Genomic DNA, 23,279 nt, shown 5'->3' with positions numbered 1-23,279 from the left:
AATGTACATGTGATTTATTATAGATCATACAGTTCTTATACATTACATACATGGAGATGTTCACCCTCGGGTGCCACAGGAAATCCTACAGTAAATGTACATGTGATCACCATTGGGTGCCACAGGAAATCCTACAGTAAATGCACATGTGATTTATTATAGATCATACAGTTCTTATACATTACATACATGGAGATGTTCACCCTCGGGTGCCACAGGAAATCCTACAGTAAATGTACATGTGATCACCATTGGGTGCCACAGGAAATCCTACAGTAAATGTACATGTGATTTATTATAGATCCTCCAGTTCTGATACACTACGTACACGGAGATGTTCACCATCGGGTGCCACAGGAGATCCTACAGTAAATGTACATGTGATTTATTATAGATCCTCCAGTTCTGATACACTACGTACACGGAGATGTTCACCATCGGGTGCCACAGGAGATCCTACAGTAAATGTACATGTGATTTATTATAGATCATCCAGCTCTTATACACTGCGTACTTGGAGATGTTTACCATCGGGTGCCACAGGAAATCCTACAGTAAATGTACATGTGATTTATTATAGATCCTCCAGTTAAGTATGTTTACTGACAACACACATATTGCAAACTTATTCTGACAGAAGCCATTCTCTGTGATACATCTACATGAGTCCCAAGTCATCTTTCAATATGATAGTAGTATCAAGTTTTGGCTAGTCCATCAGGCTAGTGGATTTTAGAACTTTAGTCCTGCTGCAGATTTCACTAGTCTCAGACTATCAGACTACCCTTATTTTCTAGCCCTAAAGTCTTATGCATATACTCGTAGAATTTTGAATTTGATGGGAATCATGGTATTTTTGGAAATACGGAAATTTAGCATGGTGAGAGCCGTACATTTTATATAATACAATGGAAAAGGACTTGAACTTATTGTAGATTGATCAATATAAACTAACATAAAGTCCATGAAATATCTTACTCTCTGAGAATTTGCAAATGTTCCGAAAACAAATAAACCTGTACATAATCAAATACCAATATTTGTTTAACTTAGTTTAACTTAGTTAATTTATATACATTAAAATGTCAATCATATTACATACATGACACAGTTGCATAACATGTATTTTCAATGTAATGTGTATATCACCAGCTGACAAATTTGGTCTCATTCTGACAGACTAAACACCAGTATAACTATATGGCTTCAACGGTTTCAAAGAAAATGAAAAACTAGGGCTCAAAAATATGAATCTAATAGAGTAATAATTGCTACTAGTCTATCACTGGCAACTTTGATTGTATTTATTTTTTGCAGATTATTTTTTAATAATCAAATGAATACTGTCTAGAAAATTCAAGTCATTTACAAATATGCAGTATAAATTGTAAATTCCCAAATGCAAATATGTAGAAATGTAATTACCTTAAAACACATCAAAATTTAACCGAAATAAGTTCTTAGCTAATTTGATCAAACAACAGTATATGCTATGTGTTCACTGTGATTAAGTCATCTATTATTCTTGCAAATGAAATTTTCTTATTTACTTGCAATATATCATGTAAATTTTGAAGTTTCTACTTTGAAGCTGAGAAACATGTGATGGTCGAGATAAAATCAAGCACATATTCCAACAATCCAGCTCTAGGGAGAGATTTATCTCATGAACGTTTCCATTGTCAAACTTACCACAGTGGCGTGTATTTTGTTATCCCGGAAGTGTAGATCGGAGTGTGTCTTGTAGGACTTGACTGGTGTGGGACTCAACAGGTTGATGAATTCAAAGTACAGCTGTCGGATTCGAGAGTCGCCCAGAAACGTTATGTGATTGTGACCTCCCCAGTAGGATATATAATGCATACACATCCTGGCATCTCTGAAATGGAAATATGACGTCATTGAACAAAGTGGTATATCTTCTTTCTTTTTTTTTTATAAAATTCACTCATTTAATTACACAGAGAGAGATGTTATTATAATGCCTCCTTGTTCCAAATGCCACTTAATTACCACAAATATATTTTAAGATGATTTTTTATTTTTTTTATTTTTATATATTTTCTTCAACCCCTGTATAAAATATAATGCCAAAATTTTGGTGAGAAATAGCAGAAGTTTTTAGCATACACATTTAATCTTAATAATCATATTGTACAAACTGACATCTCAGGCATTTTCCTACTTACATAAATTAACCACACAAGCTATGAACCATAAAATTGGCATCAAATTTAGTAGGTACTAGGTATCTGTTTAGTTATCTAGGGACTTTTACATCCATTTCAAAATTTGTAAAGTTAGCTGGCAGAAAACAAAACTTTAGTTCCAAAAGTTATTATCAGGTTAAGAAATTGTGCTGACATAGTTGCATAGTTATAAGATACTCATTCGTTCAGAACTGCCGAGATTGCAGTTAATGAATGACATTTTTAATATTGAAAATTGACCCACAAAGAAAAACTAATCAAGCACTCCTGTGTAATATGTGCAATAAAGTAGACATCGACATTTCAACATTTACAGTAAGAATTTTGTATCATCCAAATAATTATTCAAAATAAACAGGGCTCTCCCATACTTGCCAATTTAATGAAATTTCCATGGGGGAGATTCTGCATTCTCAAAATTAAAACATAAGTAAAACGTGTGTATACACCCCCTACAAACAAAATAATTCTTGAAAGTGACATATTTTGTTTTGTTCTCTCAGATGAAATCAATAGATCTTAGAATCAGGGAATTGTTTAGCAAATTCACTGATTGAAAATACAAAATTTTAGGGTCCAAAATTGGAATTCTCCCTCGAGCTCCTAAATAGCCTCCGTTGGCAAGTACACTGTATGCTCTCCAATAAATGTTGATAACACATGGAAAATTACATACAAGGAAAAGTGCATGCATAATTATTTATACTTACAAGTTGTTGTACTTGTGCATCATACAACCGTATGGTTGCCACGTATTGTATCCGGGGAAGCGGCCATCGCTCAGCAACCACTTACAGGAGTCGTTACCTATAAACACACAGCAAAGTCGTTTTTATTTATTATTAATATGAAGTATTTATTGAAATTTCTTTGTGGTTTGAACCAGGTATACCCCTGGCTTTGAGGCAATCAAACTTTGGAGTAAAATATTGCACTAATAGTTTTGTATAGCCATTAATAGCCACTGGTAACAAATTTAAAATGAATTACAGTAAAAATTCAGATTGGTCAAGTTATATTCAACAAATTTCAGTTACATTATACCCAAGTCTGAGGAAATTCAGAATTTTCTAGTCACCAGTGATTGTTAAGCAGTAAAGAAATACTCCATGAATTATTTTGCATGTTTCACAGCCAAACACAGGCTGCTTTCCTTAGGCAGAACATTAAAAAAAAAAAAAAAAAAAAAAGGTTATATCTTCCATATACTTTTAGGACTCGCACATTAATCTGGTTGTCATCCTTACCTAAAATGTGTTCCTGTTCAGTACAGTGCGTCCGAGTAATTTAATTGTGTAAATATTGACCTTTTATTTATTGATGAAATTTACAGATACTTAACTCTGGAAAATTTGTACAGTTTTAGCTGATTTTAATATGTGATGGCAGATTATGGGGTTGAAAGTCAGGGGGTGCTCCGCGATCCAGACCAAATAACCTGCCAAACAATGCCTATTGAAGCTTTTGTCGGGTACAATGGTATATATGGGCGGATAATGGTCGAGTTGCGGTATCTGTGCAGCATTCAAGTGAGGTGGCACTATAATTGATACTGTATGCGTTGCAAGCATGGTCCCACTACAAACAGAACACATTACATCTCCGGCACACACATATACACATAAAGGGAGATATAAGCCAGGTGGCATAGGAGTAGTAGTAAGCGCCTGATAAGGCGCAGCTCCTGCGAATTCCTCGAAATTGTAATGATTAATGTATATGCTAGTTGTATAAATTGTATATCTATGTACTGTAAAGCACTATAGAGTGGCTTAATCTAGCTAGATAGGGCGCTATATCAAATGTTGTATACTATTATTATTCGTCTATGAATCTAGACAGTTGCCAGTAGCCTTGAACTTCAAATCTCAACACTCATATTAGCTCAAAGCTTAGTAATAAAATAAATAGTAAATAATCGGTTGTAAAAGCCTTCCATAGGCTTATGTTGCCTTGTTCAACCATGTACCGACTTTTAAATAACATTTACTTGAACTTGATTACTTGTGAGCCTTTTTATAACAAGAGGCTATGACTGTCACCTGACCTCATTTAAAGGTATATATAACATCAATGTATTTAACTGATCAAAGACAACTTTGAAAGTCTTTGTTCCTTCTGTCCCAGCTACCTAATGGTCATATTATGTATCATCAACCTAGCTCGGCTGTCAGGAACTTGAGAAGCCATTAAAATTGTTTAACGTAATTAAATTAAACCAGGTGGCTTTTAATTTAAGCAGTGTTCAAACTTAACGGTAGACCCATAGACAATCCCTATGAAAATCACTTAGTCTACAATGAATAATGGAATAATTTATTTCATAGACCAAATGCAATATAGGTCTAATAAAGTAGTTGAAGTTATTGCCTACGATGTGTGTTATTCAATAAGTATAAATAAAAATAAAATAAATAAATATACAACATTTGATATAGCACCCTATCTAGCTAACATAATCCACTCTAAAGCGCTTAACAGTACATACATATACAATTTTATACAGTCAATACAATTAGCATATATATATTAATCAATACAATATTGAGGAATTCGCAGGAGCTGCCTTATCAGGCGCTTATTACTAGTCCTAAGCCACCTGGCTAATATCTCCTATGTGTGTATGCCTGTGTGTGTGCTGGAGATGTATTGTGTTCTGTTTGTAGTGGGACCGTGCTTCCAACGGTATCATTTATAGTGCCACCTCACTTGAATGCTACAGCACACATACCGCAACACCCACCCCAGACCATTTTATACTCCACCTGGGTTGTTGGAGTTGTGTGGGCAGGAGAAAAACCCTTTCTCTAATATTCCATGCGTATGGCGACTTCGGGGATCGAACCCTGGCCGCCTGCTTGGAAGGCCGGAGTGTTAACCACTCGACCAATCCGCCCACAAAGTATAGTAGTGAGGAAAACAGTAGTCTGTTTACTTATCCTTTTCCTTTATGATTATACAATTTTTATTAATTTGATGTTATCAACCACGTGCATTCACCCCTACATATTTAAACTGGACTTGCCCTGTCTTTGATTTGGGAAGGTTCAAATGTGACTTTAGGGGTGAATTGGTTAATTATCAAGTGTAATTTTCTATCTAGAACATCTTTAATTCATGGATCTATTGTCTATGATACATTTGTAAATTCTAAATCTGATAAAGGTCAATTAAAGTCATGCCTTTTAACAACATGATAGCCCTTATCACAACTATCTACTGCAAGACCTGATCAGTTGAACCTTGACATTAACCCTTTCACCACTGTAGACCATAATGGACTCATCCATATCAATGCATGGTAGAGTCTACTCAAGTTACATAGGGGTGAAAGGGTTAAGCAATTTCAGGAGTCAAATAGAATTCACTGATTTTTTGAGTCAAGACATGTGTCAAATACTATACTCCTGTCCTGTAAAAACTTAACTCATTCACCCCTGGAATTTCATAATGAACTAATCCAACTTTTGAATTGGAAGAGTTCAAACACATTTTCAGTAGTATATGATTTGATTCAAAGCTCATTTGGAGAAATCAAAAACACTCTCAAAGGTAGATCATGACCTAAGGTGGTTTAAATTTGGAACTTGAGAAGAAGTCATTTAAAGGTTTTACATATTTGAATGTGACATTGAGTGAAGGTCATGGTCATTATTGGAGCAAATATTAAAGTCCTTTATCCAAGTTTTATACCTGGCAAAATATCATGACCCTAGCAATGATTTTGCAAGGTGATTTTGGGGTTATTGTATACAACTCTTCTGGCTTCTCCTGGAATTTCTGCTGCATTTTCCTAAAATTACCTTAATGCAAAAATCGAATCTATTTTCCCGAAATATCAAAAAAAAAAAATGTGTGTGTGATATTTTCCCAAAGTATCAAGCCTCATTTCCCTGTGTTATTGGTAAATAAAAATAGATCCCAGATGCATTATAATTTGGGCCTGTCATTATAATTATAAGATCTTCAATAACTGGTCCTACGTTTATACATACGTACGTTTGATCTTAATGGTCTCTTTTATTTTCTTATCCGTTGGATGGAGTCATGATCATTTCAATGCATCTGCAATAACTTATGAACAACACCTTTAATTTTTTAATATGTACACAATATTGTGTTTTATCACATACCTGTTTAATCTTGTTACAGTAATACAAGCAATTTTCAGACCATGAAATACAACGGTCTGTATTGCACATGTGCAATACGGAATTTGTATTTACCTACTAGCCGGAACTACTTTTTATGGGAATCCCCTTGTGATGGCGAACTGAAAAGTTCCCGGTATTTGACAAATTCTGAAAGTTTCTGTACGACATAGTTTCAGTACTAAAGAAGTTAATAGGACAATTTGTTACTTAATTAATTGTAAGGACAAAAAAAAGCTGAATTTTATCACCATTACTGTATTACAAAACACAAACAAAGCTCCGGGTTGAAATGTTAATCCAAGTGCTCTTTATTTATGTAAGGAAAGATACAAGTACCCAAACATCTAGGTGCCGAAATGACCTAAGGTGACAGTACCCAACTCAGATCACCAAACCATCAATTTATTCATTCATTGAAAATTCTGAGGAGGAATTATATTTATTTGTTGTTGTATCAAAGGAAGAATATTGATTGATGTTGTTACCAACAAAATTGGCACCCAGGGCTCACTTCAGATATTTATAGAACGCTCTGAAGCTTAAGTCACCAATCAGCGTTTCCTATTTTTGCGAATGTCAGGACCCGAATCGGATCAAGGTTTGAATTTAATTTTCAGTATTTTACACTTCAAATACATTTTTTTGGTCAGCATATTAACATTTGATGATGACCTTTAGTATTAATATGAAAACAAGCATTTCTATAGGGTGAATATATTCCTTTAGATTTCTAGTCCAAAACAGAATGCATTGTCGCACTTTTTTTTTTAAATATAAACAAAACACCGACTTTTGAGTTTAAATTACGTTTTCTGGTGCTATTTCAACTAAACTAATCATCTGTTGACAAAAAATAGTACATGACTATATATTCGAAATCTACATCATTGTTACAACTTATTTGTTGACACATTTAATGATTTAAAAGTATTTTTGCAAACAGGGATCCGATTTGGGTACTGATCCGGGTCCTGCCTCCTTACTTAGTTACTACCGGATTTACGTCTGTACCCGTGTACACGTATGCTATTAAAAGACAAACATGAGGCAAGGTAAACCGCTGTACATTAACCGTTATTCATCAGAATTCAGAGAGATGTCCAGAAACGACATTTGACATGACCTGAAACGATAGGAAAATGTCCCGAAACGACTTTCGTCTTGTTGCCGAAACGACCTGACACCTCCTGGACGACAACTGTCAGACACGAACCCGTTTCCGGGAATGATCAATCTGTTTGCAAATCACGTAGATGATTTTTTTTTTTACCAAGCAATTCATCATTGTGCAATAGTTGGCATTTGTGCATTTGTAAATTTGTGGTATTGACAACGCTGAAGCAGAACTAGAAGCACATGTCTTCACCGTAGAAATTAACAAACACAAACATTCTATATTTACACTTGTCCGTCATATTCTGTCAGACGACTGAGTCAGAAACATTACAAAAATGGACATTTTCGACAGAAATAAACTTACCATATTTCATGTGTATAACACTATGATACATAACGAATCCCATGACCATTGTAAACGCAAGAATTTTTGCATTCTCGATGTTCAAATAATAAGTTATTTCAGGCGTCGTCGAACTACTGCGGTTGTCCGCCATGCTCGTTTCTACGCCGAATGGCAGCGTCACTGAAACGTTTGTAGTGCTTGTGTAGTGTCCTTCAAGCGTATCCGAGACGATTATACTTTTGTGAGGTTCTCCAAGGGCAAATACGTTAGATATAGGTTGGCATTCGAAGAATTACGACGCCTCCATGAAAATCCGCAAGATTTATTAATCAAAATAATGTAACATCTATATTTTAGAAAGAACTGACGTTACTTTTGACGTATTTTAAAAACCGAATTAGAAATGCATATGTGCTGCATAAACCCAACTTCATGACAAAATCTTCAATTAGTTCAGTGAAGGTGGTCTCAATATGGTAGAACTAGAATTACATGTAGGCCGCCTTACGATATATTTGCTTTCACTGAAACGTGAAATGAAAATGAACGCAGTGTAACTATGAAGTATGCGCAGAAATAGTTTAAATAGATAAATTTAAACTATTTCTGCGCATACTTTATAGTTACACTGCGTTTCTCTTGATTTTTTTTTTTAGTTTTATAATTAGTGCATAGTAGATCCATGGCCCAACTTAATTCCGTGCCTGGAACCAATGAATTTAGATAAAGGAGCCTATAACTGTATGGTGACTGATTGAGGACATCTAAATAATTATATAACGAGCTAATTAGTGTCTCGTTATAATGACTTACTTATTTTAAAGGTATCTAGCCGTAAAAAAAAATAAGTTCCCTACTAGTTTTGTGGATCCCCTATAACATTTACCACGGACTTAGATAACTCTAATCTAATTCCGTGCATTAACAAAGAACATTTTAAAATGGATTGTAATAGATAGCCAACATGTGTACATATTACAGACTGACATACATCAATAGATATGAAATGTCCTGACAGCTGGTACATAATGTCGTAACGTGCCGCAGGCTTGTGGATTCAATCACGGGCCAGAGAATCAATTATATATATTTTATATATATAAGGACGTACATGTATAGGTAAGATGTTAGAGATTTAGATCAATACGTGGTAATCCATAACCACCCCAACTCCGGGATCCCCAACACCTGCCTCCAACAAACAAAAAACGAATTATACAAAAATCAAGCAGTCATTTTTTGTCAATCTAGTGTTAATCTATACCATATAAACACGTCATCTAGGATATATGCTGAAACGTACATCATATCGTGAACGTTCAAATACATGTGTCATTGTGAGCAAAACATTGTATAATGCACAACTACAGGTATATTTATTGGCCATCAATGTACATGCATATATACATGTGTCTTTAAGTCCCTACTTCTGTTGGATATATGATTTTACGAAACTTGAATGCAATCCTTCACAAGTCTGAGTTCCGCACAGAACGGATCGATTATTTGCAAGTGATCAGAGTGTCCAATTTATATGACGCTGCTTAAATACATTTTTAGCATAAAGGCTCCAAAACGTCGATCGAAATTCGGCGGGGATTACAGGAGAGGATTGCGTCCTCACATGGCCAGTGATAATGGACATTACGACGTACGGGGATCCCCCCAATATGTCTCAATTATGGCAAGCCAAGTTGTCATTTATGCATGGAGCAATGTTGATCCAGTACTTAACCAAATTATATAAGATATCTTATTTAATTATATTAGATATCTTATATACTTTATGAGATATCTTATATACTTTATAAGATATCTTATATAATAAATGAGATATCTTATATACCTTTCTTTATAAGATATCTCATAAAAGATATAAGATATCTTATATATTATATAAGATATCTCATAAAAGATATAAGATATCTTATAAAGAAAATTAAATGAGATATCTTATATCTTTTAGAAGATATCTTATATAATATATAAGATATCTTATAAACAAAATTAAATGAGATATCTTATATAATTCGGTTATAAGATATCTTATAAAGAACGAGATTTGAATTTGAGATAATAAACCCTCCTCCACAGCGCTCGGTAAAGCATTAAATCGAAAGCCTTAGTTTCGTACGTATCTCTTAACCGGAAATGAAGTATGTGAAAGTGAAAGTAGGAGTTTAATGCCACCAAATAGGTCTGGTTATAGCGGTATTAACATTATTTTAAAAGGTTAAGCTTTATAAAGTAGATGGGGGGTAAGTGGTGGAGAAATGGATGTTCCTATGTATTTCATAACTGAAGGAAAACGATCCTACTGCATGTATTACTTACAATTTATTCATTAAAATGTTTTATCTTGATTTTCTTCACGGATTTCCTCTAAATGTTTTTAAAGAAATTTGATAAAATTGTAATATTACCCGTACAAATTCACAGACAGGTAATTGACATTAAACATATTAGGAACATTTATTAATTGTTTCGGCTGCTTATCACAGACCGCATTAAAGCCATTTTGGTCTCTGTGGAGTATAACATATAGATAGACATGGGGACATTTTTTTTTATTTACTGTTTCAGACTGGTCATACACCTGTATTTATTATCACAGACAGGCTATGTATCTTTAATTATATTGTTTCAGATAAAATTGTTTTAACTATCACAGACATTAAAGAACATACTTATGTATTTGTAATTCTATGTTCTATCAATATACTGTAATGTAAGGAACATTAATTCATTGTTTCAAACTGGTTATAAACTTGTATTTACTTATACTATTACAGACAAGAAGTAATATTTCATTATTTGATACATATGTATACAGATAAGTGATATTTCATCATCAGGTGCATGTTCTTTAAAGTCTTTGAGATATTGATCACTTATAAGATATATTTTGTAGAGATACAATTGTATTTTGTGACCTAAAAGGCATTTCACACAAGCCAGATACATGGTAACACTTACAGCATGTCTGTAGTAGTAATTACATGTGTAATACCTGTCTGTGATAGTATATACATGTGTAATACCTGTCTGTGATAATATATGCATGTGTAATAACTGTCTATAGTAGTAATTACATGTGTATTACCTGTCTGTGATAGTATATACATGTGTAATACCTGTCTGTGATAGTAAATGCATGTGTATGATCTGTCTGTGGTAGTAAATACATGTGCAATACCTGTCTGTGATAGTATATTCATGTGTAATACATGTATGTAGTAGTACATGTTTAATACCTGTCTGTAGTAGTATTTATGTGTAATACCTATCTGTGATAGTATATGCATGTGTAGTACCTGTCTGTAGTTGTAATTACATGTGTAATACCTATCTGTGATAATATATACATGTGTAATACCTGTCTGTAGTAGTAACTACATGTGTAATACCTATCTGTGATAATATATACATGTGTAATACCTGTCAGTAGTAGTAACTACATGTGTTATACCTGGATGTAGTAATATATATATATATAATATATTGCTGAGCATCAAAACTTGGATACACTTTTGTTAGAAAGACTTGTCCTAACTCAGTGCCTCTTGTTTATTATAAAACACAACAAAGATATCTTTATAAAGAAATATTGAGAAGGTTATATAATGATTTGTATACAGATTATACAAACTAGTAAACAGGGTAAATAAGAAGTGGTTTACAGAGTATATAAAGAATGGTATATAGAGAGTGGTATACAGGGTACATAAAAAGTCCTTATTTATTTAGTAAGGGTATCCTCTATAATACAGCCTCATTGCATAAGGTACCTGTATTTATCATCTCTATTATATATAGTGTATTGACTCATTTTCCAGAAGATACAATGTACATGATACAAAGTATATACATGGTATATTTCCGGTAAAGAGGAAAATAAGACATTTCATCTTCAAAAACCTGTAATTGTAGCATATCTCAGGTCTGAAAAAAACAGAGGCAAATCAGTCACTGGGCCAGAGCATTTGGGTGCCAATAGAGGAAGTTTGGGTGTAAAGATAATTAAGATCCCCCACCATGTAACCATCTGAATACATCCATGCTTACATGATTGGCGCCAGGGTCCTGCCCTGCCACAAGGGGCTTATAGTCCCCAAATTTTACATGAAATCAGTAAAGATCCCATCCAAATGCTGCTGGGCATGCAGAGGAAAAACACTCATGATACCAAGATAGTCCCTAATGGAGCCCACCCCATCCCTGAGGACTTACTCCTTCAGTCATAACATGGAAATTGTTGAGATCCCCAAGCTGATATTTCCTGTATGGTAAGAGGTAATCAACAACTTTTAATGAAAAATATTATTCCAGGTGAGCTATTAATAATGTGCCTGTGCTTCTTGTTCTTGAGAGGCCACAATAAGGGAACATAAATGGGAAACTCCAGCACAAGCAAACATGTTATATTTCCTGTGCATGCAATCAATATGAACCAATATCAGACAACTATTATAAAGATGAGGTACCTTACCTACAGAGAATATGGACCTTACATATACCTCATGTATATGTGCATGCATACAAGATGTACTTGATGTATAGGTGTAATCTGATGTATAGAAGGTATATATATACCTGATGCATGGAAGGTGTATATATATACCTGACCTATAGGAGGTGTATACCTGATGTATAGAAGGTATATATACCTGATGCATGGAAGGTGTATACCTGACCTATAGGAGGTGTATACATGATGTATAGAAGGTATATATACCTGATGCATGGAAGGTGTATACCTGACCTATAGGAGGTGTATACATGATGTATAGAAGGTATATACCTGATGTTTAGAAGGTGTATATCTGATGTATATGAGGTGTATATCTTAAGGTTTTTTTTTTCAATTGTCGCCCTTTTACTCTTGGGGAGGGGATACATTTACATGATGTGATCATGTGGACGCTAAGGGCCTGAGGGGCGGAGCCAAAAGGGGCCAAAATAGCTCAAACAATAATTGTCTACTTCCAGATCCAGATATGTTAAAAAACCTTCTCATGGATGGAAATATCCTGATGTGCTTAATCAAAATGTGAATTTCACAACCCCTTGGGTACTAATTCCTCCCTGGTGAGGGGCAAAATTCCCTGCTATACATATATATATATGTAATTTTTATTTTTGACATATCACAACAACAAATAACAATTGCATTACAACTCAGGTGACCTGTTAGGCCCATGGGGCTCTTGTTTTAAAGTACTGTATTAGTTGGATGTGTTGATATTGGCTTCCACTAATAATCCCACTACTTACCTATAATTAGATGTGGGTTACAGGGACATGTCACATGCTTATTAAGTGTGCTGCAAAATATATATATATACTGTGATGCCCATTCATTATATATAATATCTTCCATTGTATATATAAACGAGTACCTGGTAGTATTTGACATGTCCCTATAGACTTAAGGTTATGGAATTATGCACTATAGAAATATTCAAATTTCAAATATTTCATATCAATATGGATTGAGTGTCGGTGCTATATATTTAAAAAAAAAACTGTTCAAAACAGTTGATTCTCAAACAGAATTTGTTCTGTATCAAAAAAAAAAATGTTTTTGGGCTGAAATATCTATCCTAGATGTTATTATTAAAAAGAGTTATACAATACTTATCCACAAGTTTTTGAGTCTTGAACCCAAATGTTAAGCACATGTATCAGTAAACTGAATATTTCTCTTGGAATCTGCTTCAAACTTTGGGGGAAAAGTCCTATTTGTACCATATGCTCCCCTGAGTGATAAAATTAATTTGGAAAAGGAACTGAAATACAAGACATTCTTCATTTTTGAAATTATATCTAAGTTCCCTAAGTTTATGATCTAGTGCCAGTCACTTTTCATAAATAAAGATGATGAGATTAATTTAATATAATAAAATAACCTTGCTATAGTGATATGTACACATATATAGTATAAATATATTTTATTATGAATTTTTTCTTGGACTTAAAATTAACCTAGAGAGGTCAAGTTAGATCAAATGTAAAAATAAGCAGTTAATGTCCTGGGTATAATAAATTGTATTTCATTATAAATATTCTTCGTGTATTTTAGATTTGCTTATATCTGGTAGATTGCAAGATTCTATACCACCAGGTCTAAATTAACATATAGGACAGTCTTTGAAAAATGGGACAAAATCTAAACAAGCTACTTGGGGTGGGCGACTCACTGAGGGTAGGTTAACTAATTTGATTGGTTTGGAAGAACACTGAACAGATGTACATGTCCTTTACCTGTTAACTCACAAAATACATGAACACAAACTTTAAACCATGAATTTATAACACAGGAAAATCAGCAGAAATCAATAAATTTTGCTTACAACAAAGAAGACAAGTGATGTGAATGATAAATGTTGAATCAACTAACTCAGCTTAGCTTTCTGACATCAACTATAAGACAAGACCTCATTAATAATATAAACCAAACCCCTCCCCCCTCCCCAAATCAAACCAAACTAGAATTCTTCAACGAGGCTGTGTACGAAAAATAACATAAATCAAGATGAATTTTAAAATCTCACTTTATATTTGAGTATGTGGTGACTGATTATGACAATATTTCTGCGCTCTTACCGAGTTTGGCATCATTACACCTTCACAATATAAATCCTCAGCAAACTACTTTCATTTGTCTCATTCTGGTTGAAAATGACGTACAACAGATTAATAAATGACAGTGATTCTCACTAATAAGAACTATATCTAAACCTTTGGATTTTAGGCCAACGAAACTAAATTGTCATTTGAATAAATAAACATGTAGCAACTTCACAGACATTTTCTAAGTTCTCAATGGCTCTTTAGAACACTCGAGTTTCTTTCGGAAAAGTTTATAACTCTGGATTATTCCAGCCATTTTAGAATATATTAATGTGTGATTCCTAACACTAATATTTTAAAATGTATGCGTAAATATAATAATTAATATTTGAATATATCAACTAAAATTCTATATTGGTGTTAGTTATACTTCCTGTTGAAAAATAAGCTAGTTTTACACAGCTCCCGTTTATCGGACTCGTGATCTAAGTACAACGGGAGCAGTCATTTTCAAACATTTCTTCTTTGTCGGTCTCGCGAGAGTCTCGTTCTTTATAAGATATCTCATAAACTTTTCTTTATAAGATATCTTATATCTTTTATGAGATATCTTATATAATATATAAGATATCTTATAAAGAAAATTAATTGAGATATCTTATAAAAGATATAAGATATCTTATATATTATATAAGATATCTTATAAAAGATATAAGATATCTTATAAAGAAAAGTTTATGAGATATCTTATATCTTTTATAAGATATCTTATATCTTTTACAAGATATCTTATAAAGTATATAAGATATCTTATAAAAGATATAAGATATCTCATAAACTTAAAATAAGATATCTTATATGTTTATAAGATATCTCATATGTTTATAAGATATCTTATATAATATATGAGATATCTTATATAATTTGGTTAAGTACTGGATCAACATTGCTCCATGAATAAATGACAACTTGGCTTGCCATACTCAATAGTGCATTCTAAGCTAAACAATCACACATCAAACAGACGTTTATTTTCCCTGAAACATACATCACCTTTATGTTAAAGTTGTGTTGTTTTATCATCGTAGGCTTTTGCGCCCTTGGGTTTTAGCGGGAATATGCGCTCCGAATTGTGTACTAAAAAGTGCGGAATTTCACCAACCGATCGTCAGTGTTTTTGGGGAAAAAGAAAACAGAAATAATTCGGGAACGCGAGAGCTAGGAAGACACGACGAGAAACACAAGGGAAGTGATATGTACGAATTTGGTACATGTCAACAAGTCAGTTATGAAACGTAGCCTTCTTTAATATCGACACCAAGACCAAAGGTACTATATAACCTCGTCCACAGGAACCTGATAATTCGTTACAGCTGTATTTGGACCTAAACTAACCCAGTGGGTAAATAACGTTATATTTACGTTGGTACAACGTTGTATTCTGGTTGCGACGTCGGCAACCAGCATACAACATCCGGGCAACATTTGTTATCAGACATCGTACCAACGTTTGAAATTGACGTTGTTATAACGTTGTGATTTGGTCACACCACAATATATGCAAAATAAGTTACTATTTAAAAGATACCGAATAGAAATGTATAGCTAGATTTCTGATATATTGAAAAAAATATCGATCAGCAACCGTGGTTACTTACTAATAAAAACTACTATCTTATGATTTTTTTGAAATATTGAAAAACTATTTTTTTTCCAAAAGGGTGTGATATGGGTTTTGCGGGCTGATACGGGTTTTGGAGTGTGATACGGCGGGGGTTGATACGGGTTTTGGGGTGTGATGCGGCGAGGGCTGATATGGGTTAGAGCAATTGTGTCGTATCGCATATACAAAAAAAACCGTATTTATTAGTAAGCAACCCTCGACCAATATCAGCCCTCGGGCCTTCGGCCCTTGGACTGATATTACAGTCTCGGGGTGATACTGGGTGTGATATGGAAAAAGGCATGTATTATTCTCTATTTATTACATGCTTACTCACTAATAAATACGTTTTTTTTTTTGTATATGTATATATGCGATACGACACAATTGCTCTTTGCTCTTACCCATATCAGCCCTCGCCGTATCACACCCCAAAAGCCGTATCATACCCCAAAACCCGTGTCGGCCCGCAAAACCCGGCGTATCACAACATTTTGAAATTTTTCGTTTTTCAATATTTCAAAAATAAAACATATCATAAGATAGCTTTTATTAGTGAGTATGTAATAAACAGAATAAAGCATGCCTTTTTCCATATCACACCCGATATGGGTGTGATATGGGGTGATATGGAAAAAGGCATGTATTGATAAACTGATATTTTCACACTGTGACAAATATCATTTTTTGGTCTTGACCAATCATAACGGTATTTTCTATTCGCTGCATTCAAAGGCAACGATTTTTTGGTTCCGATTCAAATGAAGCGACGGTAGAATAAGTGGTTGTTATGGTAAATGTTTGGTACACACACTTAAGTATTTATATGAATATAAAATTAATAACATTTTAATAAGCAATCAAACCAGATAATAGCAGAAAACGTCGGAATTGCGTTGCCAGTATCCCATTCAAAGCACAGCTTTGTTGTTAAGCGTGACGTCATTATAATATTACGCTTCAGATTCCCGCCCTTTTTTAATGCATTACATTTTTCATGTTTCATGCTTTAAAAATGTAATAAATAGAACATTTAATGGTGTCTTAAGTAATAACAAATACATTTCACTCGTGTGGCTAATATTTTGATGTTTCACTCGTGCTGCGCACAAGTTAAAAATATCAAAATATTAGCCACATTCGTGAAATATATTTGTTATTACTGAAGACACCATTAAATATCCTTTATCTACTCCCAATCTAATTCAATTCAAATTTTCACTTCCGCTTTTTTGCGCGGTATTTCTGCACGTTATTTGTCTCTGCATGTGACGAGGGGGAGACCACAGTCGATCTAAACTCCTAAAACATGTAAAATACTCTGAACACCTTAGTTTAGGTTCAAGCATAGCTGTAACAAATTATCAGGGCCCTGTGATCCTGATAACCATGATGTGCGATTATTTATTATTTCCTACTCTCTACGAGGCGCTTCATATTAAAACGGACTTCTCTCTTAAACGGTAGAGGAGTTCACTATTTGACAATGTATATGTATTAACACGTGTGCATACATTAGGCCTAGGTCATATAACAAACAACTTTAGACAAGTCAACCGATGAAACAGAAATTATTGATTGTTTTTAAATTCACAATTAGTAAATTATCATTGCTGACAAGTTGTGCTTGATGAGACCAACGAGTGGCACTAAGTGTATGTATTGCACCACACATGATTACAGCTATAGGGTCACCTTAAGGTGTTAGGAGAAATTTTACACGTTTTTGGGATTTAGTTCAACTTTCTGTAAAAACGCCACACCAATGATGATATACGAGAAGAGTGGAAAGCTCTTGATTTCGAAAAACCGAAAAACTTTGAAACTCGGAATTGGCGTGTATTTTTGGAGGAAACGGAGATTATGTCCGTGGAAGGAGAAAACATTTTACGTGCATATATGAATTATTTCTTCTATTATCCATCTTTTCCAACGGTACAAAGCTTTTTTTCTTACATACACTAGAAATGTGGTTTTGATGCAAGAAATTTAGGTGGGGTCGATTTTTCGGCACCGATAACTTTCCACCCTTCTCGTACATGTCATCATTGGGGGCGGCATTTTTACCGAATGTTAACTAAAACGTGTAAAATTACTCTGAACACCTTACTTTAGGTCCAAATATAATATAGCTGTGACAAATTATCAGGTCCCTGTGTCCTCGTCTAGTAAAATAGCCCCGTTCCAGAAAACATGCGAGTTTGTCATAACCGTTCATAACACCACGCCGGGAGCAGTCTAGATCGGCAAGAAAATATGTTTTTTTCTTTAATTTGATGCGTGATATAACATTTATCAAATAGTATGACTTTTTATATGATGAGTGTATTGGCAGACGAGGCTAGTACCTATGCAAAGACGTATACGGATAAGGAAAAATACACAACTTTGAGCGACAAGACATCGGCTTCGAGAAAGACAACCAGACTTGCGTTTGTGTACTAACTTGAAGACTGTCATTATCTAGAAAACTAATTACGGAAACGATTTACATTTATTTCCGCAGGATGTCGCATATGCTATACATATGCATGCGGCCTATTTTCCTCGGACTCAGTATGAAAAAATAATATTTAGCTTTCAACAATAAATCATATCACCCATTTCACCACTTACTGAATGCTATTTGACTAAAGTATTGTTACAAATTAATAGCATAAATGATCATTATTTAACAATCGGGGACCGTCGGTACTTCTCGTAAACGAGAAAATTGCAATATTTAATATAACTGGAGTCCTCTATGAACCCCATTCTATATATAGCTATTGTACTTTTAAAAGTTCTTATGTCTCCATGAACAATTCTACCTGGATTGAGATTTTTATAAAAATGTCATAGCATTTTGTTGATTCGAAACTTTTCAGAATAACCACGCTAAAACACTTCACCAATTTTCCTTTTTGTAAATTAAGAGTTTTTCATTTGGCGTTTATTATAGATGATAATTCCAAGATGGAAGCCAATTGCTTTTTGAATCTACTGTACCGTAATGTTTCGCAAATTTTGATTGTACCTTTACCTCGTGGTCATACTGAACAAGAATAACAAAATCAACATTAAAAGAAGGAGAAACGAAAAGAAATGTCAAACTGTTTCCTCACACTTTAATTACTGTGTTAAAAAACTCAACTAGGAAGGAAGACATTTTTGTTTATTTGTAAAAAACAGGCACATTGTAAATTTTCCTTGCTCTAATTCTCTTCCAGTTTACCGATTAAGATAGACTCTTGTTGTTAAGAATTGAAACGGCCCCAGTTAAACAATTATATATATTCCACGTATACTTTTATTTTAGTACATGTATGTTTGATTCAAAAACGCACCTCTTGTATTTGTGAATACGATTTTTACAATGTGATGAAAATTATTTCATTTTATGACCGAGTTAAGTATTTTACTGACCGAGTTAAGTATTTGACTGACCGGGGAGTTAAGTATTTGACTGACCGGGGAGTTAAGTATTTTACTGATCTTATAGGCATGCACTGTTTTGTTGCTTTCATATTTTATAGGGAAAACTAAATGATTTCTCAGTTACGTGATGCAAGCATGTGTATGATCACAAATGATCTGTAATTTCCTGTGATATTTTAGAAAGCTAAAACACCGACAGGTCAGCAATCCAGGAGCCCGAGATGTTCCTAACTGACCCCCAGTCTATTTTTAGTAACAGTTATTTTAACAACTTTTTCAATCCCTATTGCACATCTACATATCACAGCCACAGGGACCTGATAATTTGTTACAGCTATATTTGGACCTAAACTAAGATGTTTAGAGTTATTTTACAAGTTTGGGGGGATTAGATCGATTTTCAGTAAAAATGCCACCCCCAATGTACTTGGTGGTGGCATTTTTACCGAAAATCAATCTAAACAGCCATACCCCACCCTCCCACAAACGGGTAAAAATACTCTAAAAACCTTAGTTTAGGTCCAAATATAGCTGTAACAAATGATCAGGTCCCTGTGATCACAGCGTATAACAATGTCAAATTTCAAACAAGATTGGACTTTAGATACCGAAATTAGGACCATAACACCCCCGCCCCTCTCAGTCTCTTTTCAGTAACAGTGACACTGACCTTAAAAAATGTGTACCCCTACACACCTACATAACATAGTATCAAATTTCAAAAGGATTAGTCTTACGGTTTCTGAGATAACCTTTGTAAACAAAAGTATGGAAGCACCGACAGATAGACGGACACTGTGATTACCATAGGGCATCCTCATGCGAGGCCACAATAGAGTTGCCTATGATAAAAAAAACATGGGGGATTACTTCTGTATGACTGTTAAGTACCACATATAACTTTAGACAATAATAAGTTTTCACAAAGATGCCTTGTAATAATGGTGTCTTCTTGAGGAAATACATCTTGCCCGTAGTAAAAAAAAATACAAACAGATAATACATGTTTACAGATTTTCATAACTAATTATTCCAGTAGTCACTTTGGATCTGGATTTCACACATAATATTTATGAAATATTTAAGAAAATATTTGATGGATAAATATAACTATAATCCCTTTTTGTCAGCGAGAACCCATATTTCAATGAAAAAGTTGGTGTTTAAATTAAACTTTGCACACCAAAGAAATCTTTAGGACATGGCAGTCATGCTTCCAATCAGGCCAACGTCGTGGCACCCAATCCTCGTGCTGTAGGGAATAAATGTACATAGATATACCAACACAGAGCGACAAAGATTGATATTTAGATGAATACAGATATTTGTTTATTAATAATGTTCACTATTACGCTTTGTAGTGTATATTTAGACTCTTACAATGTACAGTGGTTGAAAGAGCAAGATGAAAGATTATAATGCAGATATATTTTGGACAGACAGAAATATGTGAATTCCAGGTGTTACGTTCACTGCACCCATTTGGAATTCCAGGGTTTACGCTGTCTTCCTCTTTCTGAACTAGTTTGACATATCAGGGGTTACTGTAACTTTATATCTATGTACACCAGGGTACGTAAATGAGAAACACCCTTTGCATATCAGAGATATGTTCAAGCGCAGAATTGCATATTTATTTTTAGCTCACAGAAAACCCTTCGATCTGGTTGTTTCAATAGACATCAATCTCGTACATATATATAGAGCGGAAAGTACGCATATCAAGAATCTGATTCCAATGTTCATAAAAAAATAAAACCAAGGGTATTGAACTTGATCAATCTATGTAACAAGAGTTATGTCCCTTGATATCGTAACAGTAGTAAACTGTTTTCTTTTTCTTGTAACAGCTATGGTCATTTTAGGACGTGTGAGATTTTGGTGGTGGAGAAATAACGTTACTATATGGGACTGTTTTTATACTGGAATAAAGAAAGGAAAGAACCCACCTAGGGTATCGCTATACAGCATGACCTTGGTGCATTTTGCATTTATATAAAAAAAAAAAGACTTTATATCGCTCACATGGTATTAAACTCACACGTGTAACCTTAAAAGTGATCTAAAATAAAGCTACAGGCAAAACACCAGTATTTATGACTATAAGAAATGCAAAAGAACCTATTTAAAGATTTTTAAACATTTGAAAGTCGAACAAGGTCATTATATTGAACAAACTCTATAGCCCTTCATCTCAGCATGCAACTTGCCAAATATTGCCACCCTAGACCTTTTGTTTATTGAGATTAGGTCATTTAAAGGTTTATACATATTTGACCAAATTTAAATGTGACCTTGAAAGTGGGCCAATGTCATGCAAATGACTTGATAGTCCTTCATCCAAGCATGCTACTGTCTAAATATCAGCAGTCTGGACCTCATGGTTATTCAGAAGAAGTTGTTTAAAGATTTTAAACAAATTTGACCCCTGTGACCTTGAATAAAAATAAAGGTCATCCATTGGACCAGATTTAGTAGCACTTCATCCCAGCTTGTTACGGCCAACATATCATCATCCTAGGCTTTTTGGTTATTCAGAATAAGTCGTTTAAAGAATTTAAACAAATTTGACCCATGTGACCTTGAATAAAGGTCAAGGTCATTCGTTTGAACAATCATGGTAGCACCCTTCCCGGCATGTTACGGTTAAATATCAGAAGAAGTCCATTTAAGGTTTTTTTTCAGTCAACTGACCCCTGCGACCTTGAATATGAGTGAAGGTCATTCATTTGAACAAACTCGGTAGTCCTTTATCCCAGCATGCTACTGACCAAATATCATCACCCTGGGCATTTTGATTATTCAGAAGAAGTCGTTTAAAAGATGTTTGAACATATTTGATCCCTGTGACCTTGAATAAGTTTGCTTGTGGCCAAATATCATCACCCTAGGCCTTTTGGTTGTTAAGAAGAAGTTGTTTAAAGTAAAACATTGACGTCGGACGACGGACGCCGCACGTGAGCTAAAACGTTAATATCTGGGGAGATTGATCATCTCCGCCTTTGCCGATTGCCTAAAGTAGCTAAGCAACAAACATGTGATTTCATGAATGACTTCTGTATATTTTGCCAATCATAACGTCATACAATTATTTTTTTCAATAATTGTCGCAGGTATTCGCTATGAGTCGAACCTGCGACTAACGACAACAATGAGCTATTCTCCTACATGACCAATGTTTCGAACTTTTATAACGTGAACACTTACAATACATTAGGAGTCTAATTTAGGTCAAGCCATTAAGAAATCATTTTCGCTTAAATGTCAAACCAGGAACTATCAATAATGATAATTTAGTCGAAACCGGGACTTAAGCTACAGTAGGCTAACTCAGAGTCGAACTCGTGACTAACACCACGGACTTAATTCCGTGCTAACACCGACAGTGGTGACCATATCGGAACATAATTTTCAGTAGGATACAGCGAGGGAAGTTCTTTCTCAAACACACCTGAATGCTTCTTCCAGATTCTCGCTGTCAAGAGAGTTTTGGGGTTGGGAGCCGTCGGCACTTTCCGCAAACAAGAAGGTAATTTCCCGTTTACGGAAAGCGCTGAGAGTTCCCGATTGAGCGGGACTACGATCTGACGTAGTCTCGTTCAACCAGACGCTTGATAACTTGTAATAACCAGACGCTTGATCACTCTGTTCGGCGTAGCTGCAGACGACAAGTCTGATTGAACTAATCTGACGGAAAAATTGGAAGTGTCTTCCGAAAGCCATCGTTAATGATTATGCAACTTCCGGTTTTTTTGTTACAATACGAGAGTCAGAAAACGTGATTCTAAATGTATAGCTTT

General features: G+C 34.4%; 1 protein-coding gene across 1 annotated transcript in view; it reads right to left on the bottom strand.

Moving 5' to 3' along the window:
• Positions 1–7,987, bottom strand: part of LOC110461094 (CAS1 domain-containing protein 1-like) — a 38,044-nt gene extending 30,057 nt beyond the window's left edge. The window contains exons 1-3 of the mRNA XM_021514381.1: positions 7,845–7,987; positions 2,921–3,017; positions 1,693–1,879 (exon numbers count right to left, since the gene is read on the bottom strand). Of these exons, the coding sequence (XP_021370056.1) occupies positions 1,693–1,879; positions 2,921–3,017; positions 7,845–7,977 (417 nt within the window). The 5' untranslated portion in view covers positions 7,978–7,987. The remainder of the gene's footprint in view (positions 1–1,692; positions 1,880–2,920; positions 3,018–7,844) is intronic.
• Positions 7,988–23,279: the final 15,292 nt, after the last annotated feature.

Source organism: Mizuhopecten yessoensis, unplaced genomic scaffold (genome assembly GCF_002113885.1).
Source record: "Mizuhopecten yessoensis strain PY_sf001 unplaced genomic scaffold, ASM211388v2 scaffold10565, whole genome shotgun sequence".
In the NCBI taxonomy this organism is placed as follows: Eukaryota; Metazoa; Mollusca; class Bivalvia; order Pectinida; family Pectinidae; genus Mizuhopecten; species Mizuhopecten yessoensis.
This window is presented reverse-complemented; position numbering and strand designations above follow the sequence as displayed.